Below are 23,364 nucleotides of genomic sequence, written 5' to 3' on the forward strand. Positions count from 1 at the left end.
GCCCCCACACCCGTGTCTGCCGAAGGCCTGTGCCTGTTCTCCATCTCAAGGCGGAGCTGAGGCCTGCTGCTGCTCATTCCTCTGGTTCTTAGGTACTCATTCATCTACACATTTGTGCCCCCACCCCAAACCCCGCACGCCTACAGTTAAGAGCCCTCAGCAGGCGCTGAGCTCCCACCCTCGATGATCCAGGAGAGGCCGAGGCCCAGCAGCATTGCCCGGGGTTTGTTACATGCAGGCTTGGGCCGCCCATACCCACTGAGTCAGAATCTGCAATTTAACAGGATGAGTTTATGAAGCCTGCTCTGGCCTGTGTGCTGGGCCCTGTGGAGAAAAGGGAACAGGCCGGCACTTCCGGTCATCTAGTGGAGGAGACAGACTGGCCTCTCCTCTGTGCCAGCTGCGAGGGTCAGTGCTCAGATGGCCCAAAGGGACAGCTTCCTGGAAGAGGGGGTTTGTGAACTGGGCCTCAGCGGCGTGCAGCATTCAGGGAGGCGAAATGGGGCTTCTTGAACACATACTGTGTTTCCTGATTTGTGACCAGGCGGAGGGGACCCAGCCTTCCCCGTGTCTGCTGCCCAAGGGCAGACGGCTAGAGGGAAGCCTCGGCTCAGATCACACCGCTTTGATCAGACTGAAGATGGAGCCTGGCCTGTTCTAGAAGCTACCATGCATTTCTTGTATGAAGGGCTTGATGCCCCCTCCCGAGTATGGGCTGTGTCAGGGAAACGAAGTGGAGTTAGGAAGGAGGGAGCCGACCCAGGGTCCTTACCCTGCTCACTGGCTCGCAGGGGAGACCATGCAGCTTCGGATGCACTCCCTGGGGGGAGGCCTGGGAGCCTCACTCCTCGGACAGTGTCCTGACTCGGAGAACGCTACCAACTCCAGGTGGAAAAGGAGGTTTTGGGGGAGGGGTTAAAGTTGATAAAAAGCCACCAGCAGGTAAAGGGAGGGAAGGTGGGCCTGGGGACTGAAGACCTTGGCCCGTCGGGTCTGTGCAGCGTGTCCCCGGAGGCCAGCAGGGGTCAGCAGTTGGCCTGGCCATGGCTCGGCCAGTGCAAAAGCAAGGAAAGAGGTTTAAACCAGCCACTAAGAAAAGAAACCACCACAGCCAGAGAAGGCGGCACCGGGAAGGCATGACCTGTACACAGGGTTTAAGCCTGACTCAGGAACTAGAGAACTAGGCCCAGCTAACTGGTTGAAAAGGAGCCGACGATGAGCTGCCCTCTCCCAGCACCCACAGGGAGCCTGGAGGAGCCAGCGGCCATGGCCTCGTGGCGGGCAGCAGGCACAGGCGTTCCTGTGCAGAAGCTCTGCCAGTCACCACAGGGACTCAGAATAGGAAGAACATGCGCTGAGCTCCAGGGCAGCGGAACATTCACCCATCAGCGAAAACGAGGAGACACCCGCGCTTCACTGTGATGTGACCTCCTGGGCCGGTCCCGCTTCCTGTGGCTTGGCCTCGGCCTGGACATGGTCACTTAAGGCAATCAAAGGACAGCCACAGCCCAGCTTGAGCAGGGCCCCAGCAAGGGGGCCTTGCAGCCTGCACAACCCCAGAGAGGCCCATGCAGGCAGGAAGCCTCAGGTTTTCGCTGAGCTGGGAAGGGCCTGCCCAGCTGACCACAACTCTGGGTGGACAGAAAGCCCCAGAGTGAGAACGAGCACAGGAGACCTCACCCCAAACGTATGAAAACCCCCAGGAGAGTCAGGAGAAGGCCCCGAACTTCTTAGAGGAGCCAGCAGAGGGAGCCTGGGGCCCAGCCCTACCCAGCCATGGGACATCCCTTCTAGGTGGGGAGGAAAGGTGGGGGGCAGTGCTGACTCAGGGGTGCCCTGAGATTCCCCACAGAGGATGCTGTTTCATTTTGTGCTCAGGATCCATCGACCCTGAGCCGTGGAGGGAGGAGCAGAGGGGCCTCCTGGCCTCTGTCGTGTGACAGATACCCACCTGGCCCTTGTGGTTTCCAACATCCTGTGGGCGGCCTGTTCTCAAATGCCTTCGCTGCACCTCTGGCCAGGGCTGCAGCCGCCAGTCTGCACTCTACCTGCCTGAAGCCTCAGCAGGCTTCTCCAGGGTAGCCACCGTGTATCCCCCCAGCACCTGGCGAGCGCTGATGGAAGGGACAGAGGGAGTGAGGGGGGAATGGGAGCATGGCATTCTATGAAGCACTTCTGATCTGCCGCCTTGGTACTCTCCCCTCCATCACCCACGCGGCTCTTGAGGACAGGCTAATACAAGCACATGCCCCGCCCCCTCCCAACTCCCCTCACACACAAGCTGCTACATGCACTTGAACCTACTACTCTCCTGCTCTACAACCATTGCTGGCTCCCACCTGCTCGCTGAGAAAATCTGAGGCCCCATCACTTTGCTCCCACCTCGTCATCTGCTCCTCTCAGCGGCTTCACATGAGGTGGTTTGCTCCCTGTCACCAGAGTCTGTCCTGTATTTTTCCTCTATTGTAACTTTTCTCATGTTGTTCACTCTGGGCTGTGTCCTTCCCCATCAATGCAGCGCACGTGCTGAGGTCTACCTCCAGGGGCCTGAGTGAACTGCCACATTCTGCTGTTTCAGGTGCAGCTGACCTGCCTTGGGGGCCCTTGAGTCGGGAAGACACTGTGGAGTACAGCTGGGGCAAAGGTGCCTGTTGGGTGCTAGAGAGAAGGAAAGCAAGGGCGGTTAGAAGAAGGGGTGAGGAGGGCCACACACCATATCAGAGCATGCCAGCCTAGAGTGGCAGGACGCAGTTCCAGCCCCAGCGAGGTCAGCTGCCTGCTGTGTGGCCTTGAGGAAGCACTGAATGCCCCCACGCTTGCCTGGTTTCCCTACCGCCCCCCAAAAAGCAAAGGTCTGCTGATGGTGAGTCTGTTTTCCTTTGTGGCCTTGGTTGGACCACTTTCCCCTGAGCATCAGGTCTGCAGGGGCACTCAGTCCTTGAAACAAGACCCTGGCATCACCCTTGCCTCTGACTTACAGGGTGGTGACAAAGCCAGAGAGCTGGCCCGAGGCAGCTACAGCTCACTGATTTGTCTGTAAGGCTGTTAGCTTTTGAAATCAGACAGGAAGGAGGGTTGAGGTGGAGCCCGGCACAGGAAGAGGTGAGGAGCCCCGGCTGCCGTGACAGCCGGTGGGCTCGGGGGAGTGCGGGAGCTGGCAGGCCGCGGCCCTGCTGCCCTGCACGGTAATCACCTCCTGATCCCTCCAGACAGGGCTTCACTCCTGCCCTGGACAGATCCTGACGGCTCGGGGACCAGCTGACCAGCCACAGAGATTCCCGGGACATCCTCACACCCACCCAGCTGCCTCTGTCCACTGGAGCAGGGCTGAGCCCAGGAGCACTGGGATGGACACCCTCGGCCCCCCAGCATTGGCATCCCTGGAGCAATGAGGCCCGGGAGGTAAGTCGAGTCCAGACTGTCTCAGTGCAGGATGGGGGAGAAAGAGGAGACAGCTGGCAGAAAGGACCATGACTTCGAAGGCCTGAGCCACTCTGTGGAGTGGTGGCTGGGGCAACTCCAGGAAGGTGTCCCCATGGGTGCCAGGAGCTGCTGGGAAGGACTAGATAACGGTGTGAAATAAGCAAACAGGTGCCTAAGGACAGCCCACAATGGGCCAAGGCAACAAAGCCCAGCACCCCAGGTACCAATGATGGGACAGGGAGGAGCAGGAAGTAGCTGGAAAGTGCGGCAGGCAGGCAGAGGTGAGGTTGAGCAGTGCAGCCCAGTGGTTAAACTTGGAATCAGCAGACCTGGGCACCATCCTAGCATCCCCTTTCCTCCCTTAAGATGGAGGGGACAATACCAGACCTGCCCAGGGTCCTGAGGACCAAGGGAGGTGGTGCAGGTGGGGTTGGGTCTATCACCCAGTGCCTGCTCCATAAATGTCACCCTCATGTTGGGTGAGCAGTCCCCAGGGTCCTCTCCCAGCTGCACCCTCGGATGGAAGTGAGGTTCATCATTCTGAGAGGGACGGTAATCACAGAGGCTTTCTCAGAAGAGGCGCCATAGAGCTGGTCCAGGGTGGCTATTGGTCATAGGGCCCTCCCCTGTGGCCAGGCTCCTGGGTCCCAGGGTTTTTCCGTCCCCTCAAAGGACGCACATGCTTTCCCTGAGCCCTAGGGCTCACCCTTGGCCATTACAGGGAAACCTGCAGCTGGCTCCCAGGTGGGGGTGCAGGCTGGGCACCTCCTCCTCTGTCCCAGGGGTGCCAGGATCCCCAGGGTTGAGCCTGTCCCGGTCCCCAAGAGGGTTCCAGGGCAGTGAAGTTAGGAGAGCTGTGTCTCGCGGTGAGGCACTGCTTCCTGCCTCTGGGAAAGGCTGTTTGGTCTCAGGTGGTCAGCGGTCATGGTCAGGGGGGCCACCTAAGAGGGCTGAGAACTGAAGTCTCGGGCCCTGGGGGGCAGGGGCGGGAGTCAGGAGACAGGAACATCCGAGAAGCTGTGGCCTGGGACACGGGCAGCCCAGGAGGGAGGGCAGCACTGCAGGCCCCACAGTCACCAAGTGCAGGTGGGCAGAGCAGAGGCCGGCTGCTCTCACACAGGCCTGGCAGACGGGACTGGGGCCCCTGGAAGGAAAGTATAGGACAAGCCGGGCCTCGTTGGCAGAGACAATGAGGAAATCGGGGCCTGGGCCTCAGAGATGAGACAGAAGCCCAGCTGTGGAGCCTGAGGGACAGGGTCTGAGTGATTCCAGCACAAGGGCACGCAGGCCCTTAGCTGTGTCCTGCCCCATAGATGAAGCACTGGAGGATGCATGGGAGCAGGGAAGCCCTACTCCAGGGAGGTGGCCGTGGAACCCCGGCCCTGTGTCTGGCCTTGCCCTGCCCGCTACAGCACAGACCCTCTGCAGACTGACCGCCCTCTGGCCCTAAAAGCCCCCAAGGCGATCTAAGGCCCACCCGCCCTCAGTCTTCTTCACTTTAAGCTGGGCTCTCAGGCCTCCTGCTGCTCACCAAAGACTGTCTACACTGGGCAGGGTCTACCTGGCTGTCCCTGGTGGCATGTGTGGCCACCGGATGTCACCCTGCTCAGAAGTCTGTGGTAGGTTCCACCCTGTGAGGGTGGCATCTGGGGCTGTAAGCAGGGCTGTCCACACAGGTGGCCAGGTAGCCACCCTCAGCCGCTGCTGGCCCTGGGAGGTCATGGGAATGGTGTGGCTCCTGGGCCAACTGCTGGGGTCTCCTCTTCTGTTCTTGTTGGGACAAGGTGTCCAAAGGTGAAGGCCAGGCTGGGGGGGGCTCTTATCTGAGTGGGGCTTGAGTAGGGGTGCCAGATAACAGAACACCCTGTTAATATTTAATCTCAGATAAAGAATGAGTTTTGTTTTTTTTAAGTATAAGTATGTCCCAAGTAGTACATAAGATATACTAAAAGAATTATTTGTTGTTTGTCTGAAATTCAAATTTCACTGGCTGTCCTGTATCTTAATTTGCTAAATCTGGCAACCCTAGGCGAGGTCAGTGGGGCAAGAAAGATGGGTGTCCGATCAGGAGGGAATGTTGGCCCCACTGCTGAGTGGCTGCTGGGACCCAGAGGCAAGGAGCTCGCCCTCCCACCTTCCCAGGCACACGCAGGCCGGCCTCTTCCTCCTGCTCACTCTCGCCTTCTGCAGTCGCTTCTTTGTCACTTTCCTAGCCTCCCTCTGGCCCAGTGGTTCTCAACTCTGGCTGCTCATTAGAATCACCTGGGTAGCTTTAAAATGCATCCATGTAGGGGCTCTACCCCAGACCAGTGAAATCTCTGCACAGTTGGGCTAAGCAGTGGCTTTTTTAAAATAGCGCTCCATAGAATGACCATAAAATCCAGCAATTCCACTTCTGGGTATACACCCAAAAGAGTTGAAAGCAGGGCCTTGAACTGCTATTTGTACTCCCACGTTCACAGCAGCATTATTCACAAGAGCCAAAAGGTGGAAACAACCTAAGTACAATATCTATTGACGAATGGATGAATAAACAAAATGTGGTCCATCCATAAACTGGAATATGATTTAGCCTTAAAAAGGAATGAAATTCTAGTACCTGTTACAACTTGGATGAGCCTGGAAAACATTATGCTCAAAGAAGCCAGATGCAAAGGGACAAATACTGTGTGATCCCACTTACATGAGGTACCTAGAGTTGTCAGATTCATATAAACAGAAAGTGGTTACCAGGGGCTGGGGAGTCAGTGCTTAATAAGTACAGAGTTTCCATTTGGGAGGATGAAAAAGTTCTAGAGGTGGATGGTGGTGATGGTTGCACAACATTATAAATGTACTTAATGTCACTGAATTGAATGCTTAAAAAATAGTTAAAATAGTAAATTTTATGTTAGGTATACTTTACCACAATAAAAATTTTAAATTAAAAAAATATTTAGTGCTCCAGACAATGTCCTGCCAGAGCTGAGAGGCACTGAGCCTGGCCCTTCTTCAACATGGTCCTGCGTACTCCTGGCCACCACCCCACCCCCACCAAAGCATAGTCTGTTACTTGGTGGGTGTACCTGGACATCCAATGCAGGAGGCTGTGTCCAGCCCTGGGCCACACCCTGAAATCACCCTGAGAGCAGGACAGAGGCCTGAGTGTCCCAGCTCATGCACTAAGAGGCTGCAGTAACAGTGCTTCATTTTGGTTTACATACATTTGAACTTTTAGATAGCTGCTAGCATAACGTTCTCTAAATTGAGGTATAACGTAGACAGTAAAGTGAGCTCAACGGATTTTTATATATGTGTACGCCTGTGTGTACACCATCCAGATTAGTAGATAGAAGTTTACAGCACCCTAGAAGGCTCCCTCATGCCCCATCCAGTCAGAACCGCCTCCAAGTGTAACTACTACTTTGACTTCTATCTTTTCAGATTGGTTTGGCCTGACTTTAAACTTCCTACAAATGGAATCACAAGAGTGTGTCTCTTTTGCATCAGACTTCTTTCACTCACAATGTCTGCGAGAGTCAGCCATAGTGTTGAGGATATCAGTAGCTTATTCTGTTTCTTTATAATGTAGGATTTGATTGTATGAACATTCCAAAAAGAATCTCAATCTTTTGTTGATGGACATTGGTTGTTTCCACTCTTCTGGAGTTTATGAATAAAGCTGCTATAAATATTCTGATCTGGGTTTTGGTGGACATAAACACTCGTTTCTGTTGGGTATATACCCAGGAGGGAAATTACTGGGTCACAGAAATATGCATATTTAGTCTTATCATTACCAAACATTTTTCCAGAGTGATCTTAATTTTCATTTTCTGATTACTAATGATATTCTCTGCAGTGACATTCTTTCAAGTTTTGGCTCAGTTTATCATCAGGTGTCTGTTTCTTACTGATTGATTAATGTGCTGGGGATGTTGTCTCCTAGTCAATGGTTTGCTTTTTCACCTTTTAATGCTGTCTTCTAATGAACAGATATTCCTAATTTTAATGAATCTCAATATATTGTTCTTTTCTTTCATGGTTAGTGCTTTTTGTGTTCTGTTTAATCTTTATGTAGACCAAGTTCAAAAAGATATATATATATATTTTTTTTTTGCGGTATGTGGGCCTCTCACTGTTGTGGCCTCTCGTGTTGCGGAGCACAGGCTCTGGACGCACAGGCCCAGCGGCCATGGCTCATGGGCCCAGCCACTCTGTGGCATGTGGGATCTTCCCGGACTGGGGCACGAACCCATGTCCCCTGCATCAGCAGGCGGACTCTCAATCACTGTGCCACCAGGGAAGCCCTAAAAAGATATTTTATCCTGTATTTTTTCTAAGGCTTGACTGTGTTAGCATTCACATTTAGATAGATCTATGATCCAGCTTGAATTAATGTTTTGTGTACGGTGTGAGGTAGAGGTCAGGGTTCACTTTTCCCATATGAATATCCCATTAGCCAGCACAATTTAATGCCCACTGAATTGCAGTGGAGGCCTTGTTATAAATCAGGTGCCCATATATGTGTGGGTCTGTTTCTGGACCCTCTATTCTAGTGCACTGGTCTATTTGTCTGCCCTTGTACCAATACCTATAGCTCTATACTAAGTCTTGATATTGTGTAGTGTAAGTCCTCAGGCTTTGTTCTTCTTCTTCAAGATTATTTTGTCTATTTCAGGGTTTTTTGTTTATGTTTTAGAATCAGCTTACCAATTTCCACCCTCCCCACTCCCCTCCAAAAAGCCTGCTGGGATTTTGATTGGTATGTCAATCTATAGATCATCTTAATAATACTGAGTCTTTCAATCCATGAATATGGCAAATCCCTACTTTAGGTCTTCTTTAATTTCTCTTAGTGTTGTTTCATAGTTTTCAATGTGGAGGTCATGCAAATTTTTTTGCTAGATTTATTCTTTTTTTAATATTTATTTATTTATTTGGCTATGCTGGGTCGTAGGTGCAGCACGCAGGATCTTTGTTGCAGCACGTGGGATCTTTATTTGTGGCATGTGAACTCTTAGTTGCAGCACGTGGGATCTAGTTCCCTGGCCAGGGATCAAACCCAGGCCCCCTGCATTGGGAGCGTGGAGTCTTAGCCACTGGACCACCAGGGAAGTCCCTAGATTTATTCTTATATATTTGAGTTTTTAAATGGTATTTAAAATTTTTACTTTTGACTTGAGTGTTGCTAGTACGTAGAAATATAACTGATCTTTTTGTGTATTGATCTTGTGTCCAGAAACCTTGTTAAGTTCATGTATTAGTTCTAATAGTTCTATTGTAGATTCTTTTGGATTTTCAAAGTATACAGTCATGTCAACTGTGAACAGTGACAGTTTTATTCTTTCCTTTTCCAATCTTGATGTCTTTTATTTCTTTTATTTGCCCTATTGCACTAGCACCTACTTAAAAAAAAAACAAAACCATCAACTAGAAGAGGTCACCCCTGGGGAGTGGAAGTGAGGTATATACTTTACTTACTTTTGTATTATTTAAATGATTTTAATGTTTTACTTTTATAATTCTATAAGCAATCTATTTAAACGAGGGGAAGCAATACACATTAGTTAGCAAAATCTAAGCAATCAAAATTCACAAAATAAGAAATAATTCCTTAATCCCACTGTCAAATATTTCCAGCTAATCTCTAGCCAGACAAAAACAGTATCCTATTTTCTTTTTAAAACATAAAGGTATCCCATCATAATTCTCCTCTGCACATTGAGTTTTTTCCCCACATAAAAATACATTGTAGGGCTTCCCTGGTGGCGTAGTGGTTAAGAATCCACCTGCCAATGCAGGGGACACGGGTTCGAGCCCTGGTCTGGGAAGATCCCACATGCTGCAGAGCAACTAAGCCCATGCACCACAACTACTGAGCCTGCGCTCTAGAGCCCGCGAGACACAACTACTGAGCCTGCATGCTGCAACTACTGAGCCCACGTGCCACAACTACTGAAGCCTGCATGCCTAGAGCCCGCGCTCTGCAACAAGAGAAGCCACCGCAATAAGAAGCCTGTGCATTGCAACGAAGAGTAGCCCCCGCTCACCGCAACTAGAGAAAGCCCACTCACAGCAACGAAGACGCAATGCAGCCAAAAATAAATAAAATTAATTAATTAAAAAAAATTTTTTTAATACATTGTAAACCATACAGGAAGCTCAACAAATTCCAAGTAAGATTAGTTCAAAAAGACCCACACCAAGACACATTATAATCAAACCTTCAAAAGACAAAGACAATCTTGAAATCAGCAAGAGAGGAAGAAAATCATCACACACAAGGGATCCTCAATAAGATTATCAACAGACTTCTCATCAGAAACTCTGGAGGCCAGAAAAGAGTAGGCTGACATATTCAAATTGCTCAAAGAAAAAAACCTATCAACCAAGAGTCTTATATCCAGCAAAACTGTCCTTCAAAATTAAGGGAGGGGCTTCCCTGGTAGCACAGTGGTTGAGAATCCACCTGCCAGTGCAGGGGACATGGGTTTGATCCCTGGTCCAGGAAGATCCCACATGCCGCGAAGCAGCTAGGCCCGTGAGCCACAACTACTGAGCCTGCGCTCTAGAGCCCACGAGCCACAACTACTGAGCCCACATGCCACAACTACTGAAGCCCGTGCACCTAGAGCTCATGCTCCTCAACAAGAGAAGCCACCACAATGAGAAGCCTGCAAACCACAAAGAAGAGTAGCCCCCACTCGCCGCAACAAGAGAAAAGCCCACGCACAGCAACGAAGACCCAATGCAGTCAGAAACAATAAATAAAATAAAATAATAAAATTAATAAATTTATTTTTAAAAAATTAAGGGAGAAATTAAGACATTCCAGGATAAACAAAAGCTGAGGGAGTTCATGACCATGACCTTCCCTGCAAGAAATGCTCAGGGGAGTCCTGAGCACTAGACAGTAGTAACTCAAAGTCATATGGAGAAATAAAGATCTCAACAAAAGTCAACACATGGGCAATTATAAACGCTAGTAACAATGGTTTATAACTGCACTTTTTGTTTTCTACATGATTTAAGATACTATTATATTTAAAGAAAAAAACCAATTATTAGTGTACAAGCTAATATTACTATATCTTTGGTTTGTAACTTCAAATTTTGTTTTCTACATAATATAAGAGACTAAAGAATTTTTTTAAATTATTAGTTTATGTTTGGGGGGCACACAATGTATAAAGGTGTAATACTGTGACATCAACAACCAAAAGGGGTGGGGACAGAGCTGTAAAGGAGCAAAGTTTTTGTTTGTTATTGAAGTTAAGCCGGTATAAATTTAAATTAGAGTATTATAACTTTAGGATATTAAATGTAACCCATGGTAACCACAAAGAAAATAACTAAAATATATACACAAAAGGAAATGAAAAAGGAATTTTAACATTTCAGTACAAAAAAATCAACTAAATACAAAAGAAGACGGTAATGCAAGAAATGAGGGGGGAAAGTAATAAGGCAGAATAAAAACAAATAGCACAATGACAGAAGTAAGGCCCTTCTTATCAGCAATTACTTTAAACGTAAATGGGTTAAACTCTCTAATCAAAAGACAGAGACTGGCAGAATGGAGAAAACCATGTGATCCAACTACAGGATGTCTATGAGAGACTAACTTTAGATCCAAAGACACAAATAGGTTGAAAATGAAAGGACAAAAAAAGATATTCCATGGGGAGTTCCCTGGTTGCCTAGCGGTTGGGATTCCGGGCTTTCACTGCTGTGGCTCAGGTTCAATCCCTAGTTGGGGAACTGAGATCCCACAAGCCGTGCAGCATGGCCCCACCCAAAAAACCTAAAAACTACATTCCATGACAATAGTAACCAAAAGAGAGCAGGGGAAGCTATACTGATATCAGACAAAAAAGGCTTTAAATCAAAAAAGGTTACAAGAGACAAAGAAGGACATTTTATATTAATAAAAGATTTGAAACAGCAAGAAGATATAACAATTATAAACATTATATACCTAATGAAAGACCATTAAAACATATGAAGCAAAAACTGACAGGACTGAAGGGAGAAATAGTTCCACAATAATAGTTGGATACTTTAATAACCCACTCACAATAATGCATAGAACAACCAGACAGAAGACAAATAATGAAATAGAAGTCTTAACATAATTAGATCTAACAGACACATACAGAATACACTACCCAACAAGAGAATATTCTTTTCAAATGCACATGGGATTTTAACAGAGCTGACCATATGTTAGGCTACAAGTTAAGTCTTTAGAGATTTTAAAATATAGATATTATACAAAGTATCTTCTCTAACCACAGTGGGATGAAGTTAGAAATAAATAACAGAAGAAAAACTGGAAAATGCATGAAATTGCAGAAATTAAACAACACACTATTTTTTTAAAATTTATTTTATTTTTATTTATTTTTGGCTGCGTTGGGTCCTTGCTGCAGAGCGCGGGCTCCCTCCAGTTCCGGCAAGCGGGGGCCACACTTCGCTGAAGTGCACGGGCCTCTCACCGCGGTGGCCTCTCCTGTCACAGAACACAGGCTCCAGGCACTCGGGCTTCAATAATTGCAGCGCGTGGGCTCAGCAGCTATGGCTCACAGGCCCCAGAGCATAGGCTTAGCAGCTGTGGCACACAGGTCCAGTCGTTCCGTGGCACGTGGGATCCTCCCAGACCAGGGCCCAAACCCAGGTCCCCTGCATTGGCAGGCGGACTCCCAACCACTGTGCCACCAGGGAAGCCCAAACAACACACTTTTAAATCACTAATGTATTAAGGAAGAATTCACAAGGAATATTTAAAAATACTCAGAGATGAATAAAAATGAAAACACAACATGCCAAACTTATGCGACACAGTGAAAGTGGTGCTAAGGGAGGAAACTGATAGCTATAAGTATTTATATTAAAAAATGGGAAAGATCTCAAATCAACAACCTAACTTTACAACTTAAGAAACTAGAAAAAAAGAACAAACTAAACCCAAAACTAGCATAAGGAAGGAAATAATAAAAATAAAATAGAAAAATGATAGAGAAAAATCCATGACACCAAAATCTGGTTCTTCAAAAAGATTAATAAAATTGACAAATCTTTTGCTAGATGGACTAAGGAAAAAGAGAGACGACTTAAATTACTAAAACTAGAAAAGAGGGACTTCTCTGGCAGTCCAGTGATTAAGACTCTGTGCTTCCAATGCAGGGAGCATGGGTTCGATCCCTGGTCAAGGACCTAAGATTCCACATGTCATGTGGTGCAGCCAAAAAAATATATATATATATTCACTAGTGAATTCTACCAAACATTTAAAGAAGTAATACCAATCCTTCTCAAAATTTTCTGAAAAGTTGAAAAGGAGAGAACATTTCCCAACCCATTCTATGAGGCCAGCATTACCCTGATACCAGAGCCAAACAAAGACACTATAAGAAAAGAAAAATATAGATATCCTTTATGAGCACTGATGCAAAAATCTTCAACAAAAACCAAATGGAATTTATTCACGGAATACAAGGATGGTTCGACATAGGAAAATCAACCAATGTAATATGCCACATAAACAAAAGGAAGGAAAAAACCCACATGAACATCTCAACTGACACAGAAAAAGCATTTGACAAAATTGAACATCCCTTCATTATAAAAACACTCAGTGGGCTTCTCTGGTGGCGCAGTGGTTGAGAGTCCGCCTGCCGATGCAGGGGACACGGGTTCGTGCCCTGGTCCGGGAAGATCCCACATGCCGCGGAGCGGCTGGGCCCGTGAGCCATGGCCGCTGAGCCTGCGCATCCGGGGCCTGTGGTCCACAACGGGAGGGGCCACAACAGCGAGAGGCCCGTGTACCACAAAAAAAAAAAAAAAAAAAAAAAAACACTCAGTAAGCTAGGAATAGAAGGAATCTATCTCCACATAATAAAAACCTGCAGCAAACATCATACTCAATGATGAAAGACTGATAGTGATTCCTCTAATATTGGGAACAAGGTAAGGATGCCTGCTTTCACCACTTCTATTCAATATAGTACTGGAAGTTCTAGCCAGAGCAATTAGGTAAGAAAAAGAAACTGAAGGGGAAAAAACGAAGTTTCTATCCAAAGAAGATTGGTAGAATTATTATGGCCAAGTTATACAGTAGAAAATTATGTGGCCATAAAAGGCCACACAGAAAAGTCATCCAAATTGGAAAGGAAGAAGTAAAATCATCTGTTTGCAGATATGATTTTTTATGCAGAAAATCCTAAAGGTTCCACAAAACAATTGTTAGAACTAATAAGTGAATTCATCAAAGTAGCAGGATACAAAGTCAACACACAAAATTCACCTTCATTTCTATACATGAACAATGAACAACCTGAAAAGGACATCACAAAAACGATTCCATTCACAATAACATCAAAAAGAATAAAATGCTTAGGAATTAACTTAACCAAGGAGGTAAAAGACCTGTACAATGAAAGCTACAAAACACTGCTGAATTAAAGAAGACATAAATTAATGGAAACACATCCCATGTTCATGAACTTGAAGACTTAATGTTAAAATGTCAATACTGCTGAAAGCTAGCTACAGACTCAGTGCAATCCCTATCAAAATCTCAATGACATTTTTTTTTTGCAGAAATATAAAAACCCAACTTAAAATTCACATGGAATTTCAAGGCACCTCAAATAGCCAAAACAATCTTGAAAAAGAACAAAACTAAATAAGAAGCTGCCGTATTAAAAAAAAAAGAACAAAACTAGAGGACCCACACTTCTTTTTTTTTTTTTTTTTTTTTTTGCCGTACGCAGGCCTCTCACTGTTGTGGCCTCTCCCGTTGTGGAGCACAGGCTCCGGACATGCAGGCTCAGCAGCCATGGCTCACGGGCCTAGCTGCTCCGCGGCATGTGGGATCTTCCTGGACCGGGGCACGAACCTGTGTCCCCTGCATCGGCAGGCAGATTCTCAACCACTGCACCACCAGGGAAGCCCCGAGGACCCACATTTCTTAATTTCAAAATTTACCACAAAGTGGCAGTAATCAAAAGAGTATGGTATTAGCATAAAGACAGACATGTAAACCAATGGAATAGAATAGAGAGCCCAGAAATAAACCCTCATGTATGTGGTAAAATGATTTTTGACAAGGGTGCCATGACCATTCAATGAGAAAAGGACAGTCTTTTCAACAAATGGTGCTATGAAAACTGGATATCCACATACAACAGAATAAAGTTGGATCCTTACCTAATACCATACACAAAAATTAACTCACAATGGATAAATGTAAGACCTAAACCAATAAAACTCTTAGAAGAAAACAGAGGACAAAGCTTCACAACATTGGATTTGTCAATTATTTCTTGGATATGACACCAAAAGCACAGGTAACAAAAGAAAAATTAGACAAATTGGACTTCATGAAAATTAAACAATTTTGTACATCGAAAGACACAGAGTACAAAAAACAGGATGGAAGAAAATATTCGCAAATCATGTATCTGATAAGGATTTAATATCCAGAATATATAGAGAACTCCTAAAACTCAACAACAACAAAAAACCCAAACAACCTGATTGAAAAATGGGCAAAGGATTTGAATAGATATTTCTCCAAAGAAGACGTATAAATGGCCGATAAGCACACGAAAAGATGCTCAACATTACTAATCATTGGGGAAACACAAATCAAGACTACAATGAAATACCACCCCACACCCATTAGGATGGCTGCTATCAAAAAACCAGAAAACAACAAGTACTGGTGAGAATGTGGAGAAATTGGAACCCTGTGCACTCAGTGTTGGTGGGAAAGTAAGATGTTAAAGCTGCTTTGGAAAACAGTGTGGCAGCTCCTCAAAAAATTAAAAATAGAGTTACCATATGGTCCAGCAATTCCACTTCTGGGTATAAACCCTAAAGAATTGCAAGCGGGGTCTTAAAGAGTTCACCTTTGTACACCCATGTTTGTAGCAGCATTATTTACTGAAGCTAAAACATAAAAGCAGCCCACGTACTCACTGACAGGTGAATGGATAAGCAAAATATGGTACCTACATACAATGGAATATTATTCAACCATAAAAGGGAACAAAATTCTGATACATGTTGCAACATGGATGAACCCGGAAAACATTATGCTCAGTGAAAGAGGCCAGATGCAAAAAGACCAATATTGTATGATTCTACTTATATGAGGTACTTAGAGTCATCAAAATCATAAAGACAGAAAGTACAGGGGTGGTTGCCCGGGGCTAGGGAGGAGGGGAGCATAGGGAGTTGTTGTTTAATGGGTATAGAGTTTCAGTTTTACAAGATAAAGAGAGTTAAGGGGATGATCATGGTGATGGTTGCACAACAGTGTGAATACATTTAATACCACTGACCTGTACACTTAAAAATGGTTAAGATAGTAATTATGTTATATGAATTTTACCACAATTTTTAAAAAGTGGAAAAAAAAACATTGAAATTCTAGAAAAGGTAAAACTATAGTGAAAAAAGCAGATGGATGGCTCAGGGCCAGAGGGGTGTGGTTGCGGTAGACAGCAAAGGGGCATGAGGGATCACTTTTTGGGAGAAAGAAATGTTCAGTGACTTGATTGTGGTAGATGTTACAGAGGTGTATACATTTGTCAGAACTCATATAACTCTATTTGAAATGCGTGCATTTTATTTTATATAAATTATAATTCAGGACTTCCCTGGTGGCACAGTGGTTAAGACTCCATGCTCCCAATGCAGGGAGCCTGGGTTCAATCCCTGGTCAGGGAACTAGATCTCACATGCATGCCGCAACTAAAAGTTCGCATGCCACAACTAAGGAACCTGCCGGCCGCAACTAAGACCTGGTGCAACCAAATAAATGATAAAATAAATAAATAATTTAAAAAATATATATATATAGGATTCTCATTTAAAAAAAAATTATACCTCAGAAAAGTGACTAAAACCTTTATACCAGGGCTTCCCTGGTGGCGCAGTGCTTAAGAATCCGCCTGCCAATGCAGGAGACACAGGTTCGAGCCCTGGTCCAGGAAGATCCCACATGCTGCGGAGTAACTAAGACCGTGCGCCACAACTACTGAGCCCGTGCGCCACAACTACTGAAGCCCGCACGCCTAGAGCCCGTGCTCCACAACAAGAGAAGCCCATGCACCGCAACGAAGAGTAGCCCTTGCTCGCCACTACTAGAGAAAGCCCATGCACAGCAACAAAGACCCAACACAGCCAAAAATAAATAAATAATAAATAAATGAATTTTTTAAAAAAACCTTTATAACATTAAGAGACAAAAAAGTACACTGTGGACATTTCCAGTTTGACCTTATTATTTTTTATGGCCACACAGGTTTCCACTGTTTAACTGCGCCAAAATAATTTTACCAATTCTCTTTGGATAGAAATTTAGTTTTTTTCCCCTTCAATTTCTTGTTGTTGTAAACAATGTTTCAGGATCATCCTTATAGTCACATCTCTGTGCACTTGCCCAATTATTTCTTTAGCATAAATTCCCAGAAGTGGAACTTCTGGATCAAAGATATTTAATAACAATAGATAATGATACATTATGATCCAGAACCATACTAATTTACCCTCCCACCAGCTATGCACTAAGATTCCTATTAATCCCACGTTCTCACCAATGCAGCCTGTTATGTCATTATGATAGCTCCTTGTTTTGTTTTTTCTTGATCATTAGTAGGATTGAGCATCTTTTCAATATCATGGTCACTTATACTTCTATGAATTATCTATGTCCTTTTTTCTATTTCTGTCTGGGTCCACAATTACCTGTCTGTGTCCATCGTTCTATTTCTATTTCTATTCATTTCTATTTCTATTCATTTCTATTTCTTTCTTATTGATTTTAAGAGTTCCTTATACATTAAAGATATTAATGTTCTTTCATATATTTGCAAATGTTGACTCTTGGCTTGAGGTTTTCCTCCAATTTTATTTGTGGCATCTATTATTATTGAGAAATATTCAATTAAGGCAAATCTGTTAGTCTTCCCCTTTATGACTCCTGGATTTTATGTCTTGCTTAAAAGAAAGCCTCCCTTACCGAAAGAATATTTTAAAATATTCTCTCGTATTTTCTTATTGTGCTTTTATGGTTTTGTATTTAATCCAAACTGAAGTTAAATTTTGCACTTAATGTGAAGTAAAGTTCAAAAAAATTTTTTTTCATAGGCTGGCCAATACCACTGACTTGAAATGTTATTTTTGTCATATTACCAAATTCCTTCATATGTAATAATATAAATATATATTTGTTCCTGGACCCTTTATTATGTTCTATTGACTTATGTTTCTATTTTTGTGCTATCCCACCCCGTTATACATAGCTTAATACTAATGGAAGATTATATTCAAGAATGCAAGTTTGGTTTGATGTTAGAAAATCTATTAGCATAGCTCACAGTTTTGGTTTTGTTTTGTTTTTGGCTGTGCCACACAGCATAAAATTCCCTGACCAGGGATCAGGCCCGTGCTCCTTGCAGTGGAAGCACAGAGTCTTAACCACTGGACTGCCAGGGAAGTGCCAGTGTAGTTCATGGTTTAAAGGAGAGATCTGAGGGACTTCCCTGGCGGTCCAGTGGGTAGGACTCCACGCTCCCAATGCACGGGGCCTGGGTTCGATCTCTGGCTGGGGAACTAGATCCTGCATGCATGCCTCAACTAAGAAGCCCACATGCCACAACTAAGACTCGGCGCAGCCAAAATAAATTAATTAATAAAAACAGAATAAAATAAAATAAAGATCTGATATACATCAGTCCCGTTGCTCCCTCCAGTGGCTTCGCACCACACTCAAACGCATCCAAACTCCTTAAGGGAGTGACCAGGTCTCAAGCCCCTCTGAGGTGGCCTCCCAACCCTCTTTGTGAGCCCACGTGCTCATTCACTGCATTCCAGCAACTCTGGCCTTTTCCTCCTGCTCTAACACGCAGGGTATTTACACTTGCTGTTCCCCTGGCTCTCTGCATGACTCTCTCCTTCTCACCTTTCAGATCTCTGCTCATATGTAGCTTTCTCACAGAGTCCTTCCCTGGACACTGAGACTAAAGGACCCCTCCCCCTGGACCCTGACCCTCTCCATCACTCACATGGTTTATTTTATTCAGGCACTAATCACCATCAGAACTGCCTTGCTTATTCACTTGTTTTCTCCTTTACTATCATTATCCTCCACCCCCACCACACTCACAAGGTAAGGACTTTGTCTAATTGTTCACCTTTACATCACCAGTGCCTGGAACACACAGCAGCCCCTATAAATATCTGCTAGCTGGATGAATGACTGGAAGTAAATCATGCGATTATATCGCTATTGCTAAAAAGTTATTTGCTCATTTAACAGACATGCCTAAAACTTTTATAAAATGTGTCAACATACCTTAAGAGGCAGGTAGATTATACAGCACAAGTACTGCTGTCAGTGAAGCCTTGGTTTCTATTCCAACACAACTGCTTCCCACTCGTGTATCCTTGAGAAAGTCATTTAAACTCTCTGAGCCTCAGTGTCCTCATCTATAAAATGCGAGAAGGAATGGTAATGAGAGTTGTTACAAGGCGTAAATGAAATGATGTAAGTACAGTGCTTAACAGAATGTCTGAAACACAGTAAGCCTTCAACAAGGGTTATATAATGTTACTTGAATGGCAATAAGAAAGGAGGAATTGAAGGAATCTTTTCCAAGAGGAGAAGACAACTAATTAGAAACCGGTCACAAACATCAGGTCTAATGGTTTGGGCTAGAACCACTCCTGGGAGAGTCAGGAGTAAGAAAACGATGGCTGTTACAACCACTGTCCTTCCACATTGCTGGGGGCAGCGGTGGGGCTGGACCATGCAGAGAAATTGTTCAAAATAAGAGATGAAATTATTCGCATTGCAGTAATTCAAAAGCCTGAAGACAGTTAACTGAAAAATGAGAACTACTGTGACTACTTAACATGTTGGTGGGATACAAGATAAAATACACAAAAATTGCCTTCTTTGACACCAACAAAATTCATAATAACATCAAGAACTATTTAAAAATACTTAGACACAAAGAAGAGATTGGCAAGATCTAGATAAGGAAAAATATAGTTTTAGCAAAGGATCTAAAGAAAAACCTCAATAATGCCTCCATTAATCTGTGCACATTAATATGACTTAAGCCAACACCCCATCCAGTTTTTTTCCCCCTTGGTTTTGACATTTAGAAAAATAAAATAAAACAGCCAGAAGGGTCCTGAAAAAGTGTAAGGAGCATGGCCTCACCCTGGCCTATTTCTGAAGTTCCCAGAATAGTTTAGTCAGCTCGGTTGGGCACCACCTACCTCAAATTCATTGCACTAACTCTTCAATATCACCGTGAACTGAATGGTTAGAAAATGCTATTTTACTTGTTGCCAAGCTTCTTTTAGCATTTTCCACGTAGAAAGGTTCATCTCAAGTTAAAATGCCTGGGAAGCCCAATTCGAATCCAAGGTCAGCGAGTGTGTTGGATCCTGGGGGCTGTATTCAGTGGCCCCCTCGTAAATGAATCACATTGGGACCCAGAGAGCTTTAGGGCTGGGGGGTGCGGGTCGATCTGTTTCAATAAGCTGCTGCCATCTGAAGCAGCAGGCATGACCTCTGCCCAGCCCCATGTCCTGTTTTCTCCTAGACCCGTGGACAAAGGATGGCTGACCCCCGCCCCCTGAGTTCCTGGGGCCCTGCTGGAGGGGCTGCCTAGGGCTGGACATCCTGCCTGCTGCAGGTGAGGAGCGGCTGGGGGCGGGCTCAGGGTCCTCAAGTGTCCACCTTAGCTGACGGAGGGACACATGGGGGCGGCCAGCCTTGGCAACAGGATCCACTCCAGTCCCCAGGGAGGGAAAGGAACGTGAGCAGGTGGGGCTCTGCCTCTCAGCGCCTCGGCATCACTGTTCCCAGCAGAAAACAGTGCTGCCTGAGGGTCAGGAGCCTCTGCGCTTCCCAGAGGCCCCAGGAACACAAAAGAAAAGTAGCTGAGTAGCTGAACCAGCTCTCTCTTCCCTTTTGGCTCCTCCTTTCTTTCTTTTTTTTCTTCTTCTTAAGTTAATAGACGTTAGTTTTTAGAGCAGTTTTAGGTTCACAGAAAAATCAAGTGGGAAATATAGAGATTTCCCTCTACCCCCAGCACACCTACACGCACACTTCCCCAACCAGAGGGGCACATTGGTTACAATCGGTTGACTTACACTGACACGTCACTATCACCCAGAGTCCAGAGCTGACATTAGAGTCACTCGTGGTGCCATACATTCTATGGGTTTGGACAAATGTACAATGACATGAATCTACCACTGCAGTATCATACAGAGTAGTTTCAGTGCCCTAAAAATCCTCTGTGCTCTGCCAGTTCATCCTCCCTCCTCGCCCCAAACCCCAGCCGAACACTGATCCTTTTATTGTCTCCATAGCTTTGCCTTTTCCAGGAAGCCATAGGATTGGAATCATACCACACGCAGCTTTTCCAGATTGGTCTCTTTCATCCTTCCCCTCTCATGAGTGGAACTGTTCACAATCTCATCCCCATTTCCAGGTTACAAATGAGGATACCACAGCACAGAGCACTCAGGTGGCCTGTCCAGTGTTGCAGAGCCAGTAAGTGACAGAGCTCAGATTCGAGCCCAGGGCCCCTGCACCTGAGCAATGCTCCTGGCAGCAGGGACTACTGTCACCATCCAGCAACAAACAGTCCTTCCAACCCTGTCCCGGAGGCCAGATCAAGAGCCACCCGTAGTTCAGGGCAGGAGAAAGGGTGGGTCCCCATCCGCCCATCCCTTGAGGCTTGCTTAACCTGTCCCCAGGCCACTGATGGGGAGACAGAAGAAAGCAGATTTAGGCCCTCTCTCCACAGCTCCTGGCAGCAATCCCAGAGTCCATGAGGAAGCAAGAGGTGCACACGGGCAGGGAGGCTGGCCAGGGCCACGGTGCTGGCTCCCCAGCCGAGCAGGTGAAAGCCCTAGTGGACCTGCTGGCTGGGAAGGGCAGTCAGGGCTCCCAGACCCTGCAGCCCCCTGACAGGACACCAGAGTCCCTGCTGAGGCCCCATGGCAATGGTAAGCAGACAGATAGGGATCCCTGGGCCCTCTTCCCCTCCCCCACCCCTCCCCCACCCTCCCCCACCCTCCCCATCCCTCCCCTCTGGCTTCTGTCCAGCAGATTTGAGGATACAGAGGCACCGAGAGGCCCTTCTGAACAGGATGGGAGGCAGCCCTGAGCTGGGAAGCCCCTCCTCCAGGTTGACCAGCCTCCTGCTGGTGGAGGACCTGATGGACCTGCAGCTGAGGGAACACGACTTCACGCAGGTGGAGGCCACACGTGGGGGCTGGTGCTCCGACAGGACCATCGCCCTGGACAGGCTTTTCCTGCCTCTGTCGCGGGTGTCCATCCCGCCCCGCATCTCCATCACCATTGGGGTGGCTGGCGTGGGCAAGACCACCCTGGTGAGGAACTTTGTCTACCTCTGGGCCCGGGGGCAGATGGGCAAGGACTTCTCACTGGTGCTGCCTTTGACCTTCCGGGATCTCAACACCCATGAGAAGCTGTCTGCAGACAGACTTGTCCGCTCTGTCTTCCCACACGCGGGGGAGACTGGCCTGGCATCAGCAACCCTAACCAAAGTCCTCCTCGTCCTGGACGGCCTGGATGAGTGTAAGACGCCCCTGGACTTCTCCAACACCATGGCCTGCAGAGACCCCAAGAAGGAGATCCAAGTGGACCATCTGATCACCAACATCATCCGGGGCAACCTCTTCCCAGGTGTTTCTGTCTGGGTCACCTCCCGCCCCAGCGCGGCTGGCCAGATCCCGGGGGGCCTGGTGGACCGGATGACCGAGATCCGGGGCTTCAACGAGGAGGAGATCAAGATGTGTCTAGGGCAGATGTTCCCTGAGGACCAGGTCCTCTCGGGTTGGGTCCTGAGCCAGATGCAGGCTGACAGGCCCCTGTATCTGATGTGCGCCGTCCCAGCCTTCTGCCAGCTGGTGGGGTCGGTGCTGGGCCACCTGCACCGCAACAGGCCAGGGCTCCAGGATGCAGAGCTGTGGCCTCCAAGGACCCTGTGTGAACTCTACTCATGGTACTTCAGAATGGCCCTCAGCAGGGAGGGGCAGGAGAAGGGCAAGGTGAGCCCCCGCATTGAGCAGCTGGCCCACGGCTGCCGCAAGATGGTGGGGACACTGGGCCGGCTGGCCTTCCATGGGCTGGTCAGGAAGAAGTACGTGTTCTACGAGCCAGACCTCAAGGTGTTCGGCGTGGACCTTGCTCTGCTGCAGACCGCCCCGTGCAGCTGCTTCCTGCAGCGGGAGGAGACCCTGGCCTCCTCAGCAGCCTACTACTTCACCCACCTGTCCCTGCAGGAGTTTGTGGCAGCTGCCTACTACTACAGCGCGTCCAAGAGGGCCATCTTCGACCTCTTCACCGAGGGTGGCATGTCCTGGCCCCAGCTTGGCTTCCTCACGCACTTCAGGAGTGCGGCCCAGAGGGCCATGCAGGCCGAGGATGGGCGGCTCGACGTCTTCCTGCGCTTCCTCTCAGGCCTCTTGTCTCCGAGGGTCAACGTGCTGCTGGCCGGCTCCCTGCTGACCCAGGGCGAGCACCAGGGCTACCGGGCCCAGGTGGCCGAGCTCCTGAAGGGCTGCCTGCGCCCCAACACGGTGGTCTGCGCCCGGGCCATCAACGTCCTGCACTGCCTGCGCGAGCTGCAGCACACGGAGCTGGCCCACAGCGTGGAAGAGGCCATGGCAAGCGGGGGCCTGGCCGGGCTGACCAGCCCCCAACACCGTGCTGCCCTGGCCTACCTCCTGCAGGTGTCCGATGTCTGCACCCAGGAGGCCAACCTGCCCCTGTACCTCAGCCAGGGGGTCCTCCAGAGCCTGCTGCCCCAGCTGCTCTACTGCCGAAGTCTGAGGTGGGCGCCAGGGTGGGGCTGTGTGGGGCGTGTGGGCAGAGGAGAGAGCGGGGACCTGGAG

The 23,364-nt window shown here is 47.3% G+C and overlaps 1 protein-coding gene across 7 annotated transcripts in view; it reads left to right on the forward strand.

The window, feature by feature from the left end:
* Positions 1-3,079: 3,079 nt before the first annotated feature.
* Positions 3,080-23,364, forward strand: part of NLRC3 (NLR family CARD domain containing 3) — a 42,612-nt gene continuing 22,327 nt past the window's right edge. Inside the window, exons 1-5 of one of the 7 annotated variants that reach the window (XR_016387831.1) lie at positions 3,080-3,402; positions 20,034-20,126; positions 20,931-20,992; positions 21,249-21,450; positions 21,551-23,303. Coding sequence is in view for 5 of the 7 variants with exons in the window: in XM_022594725.2 (XP_022450433.2) it covers positions 21,273-21,450; positions 21,551-23,303 (1,931 nt within the window). In the remaining 2 variants the exon portion in view is untranslated. The remainder of the gene's footprint in view (positions 3,403-20,033; positions 20,127-20,930; positions 20,993-21,248; positions 21,451-21,550; positions 23,304-23,364) is intronic. The other 6 variants (XR_002647491.2, XM_022594725.2, XM_022594718.2 and 3 more) reach the window with 6 other exon arrangements.

Source organism: Delphinapterus leucas, chromosome 15, assembly GCF_059928025.1.
Source record: "Delphinapterus leucas isolate spDelLeu-1000000601 "Yukka" chromosome 15, BTC_Dleu_Yukka2, whole genome shotgun sequence".
Classification (NCBI taxonomy): domain Eukaryota; kingdom Metazoa; phylum Chordata; class Mammalia; order Artiodactyla; family Monodontidae; genus Delphinapterus; species Delphinapterus leucas.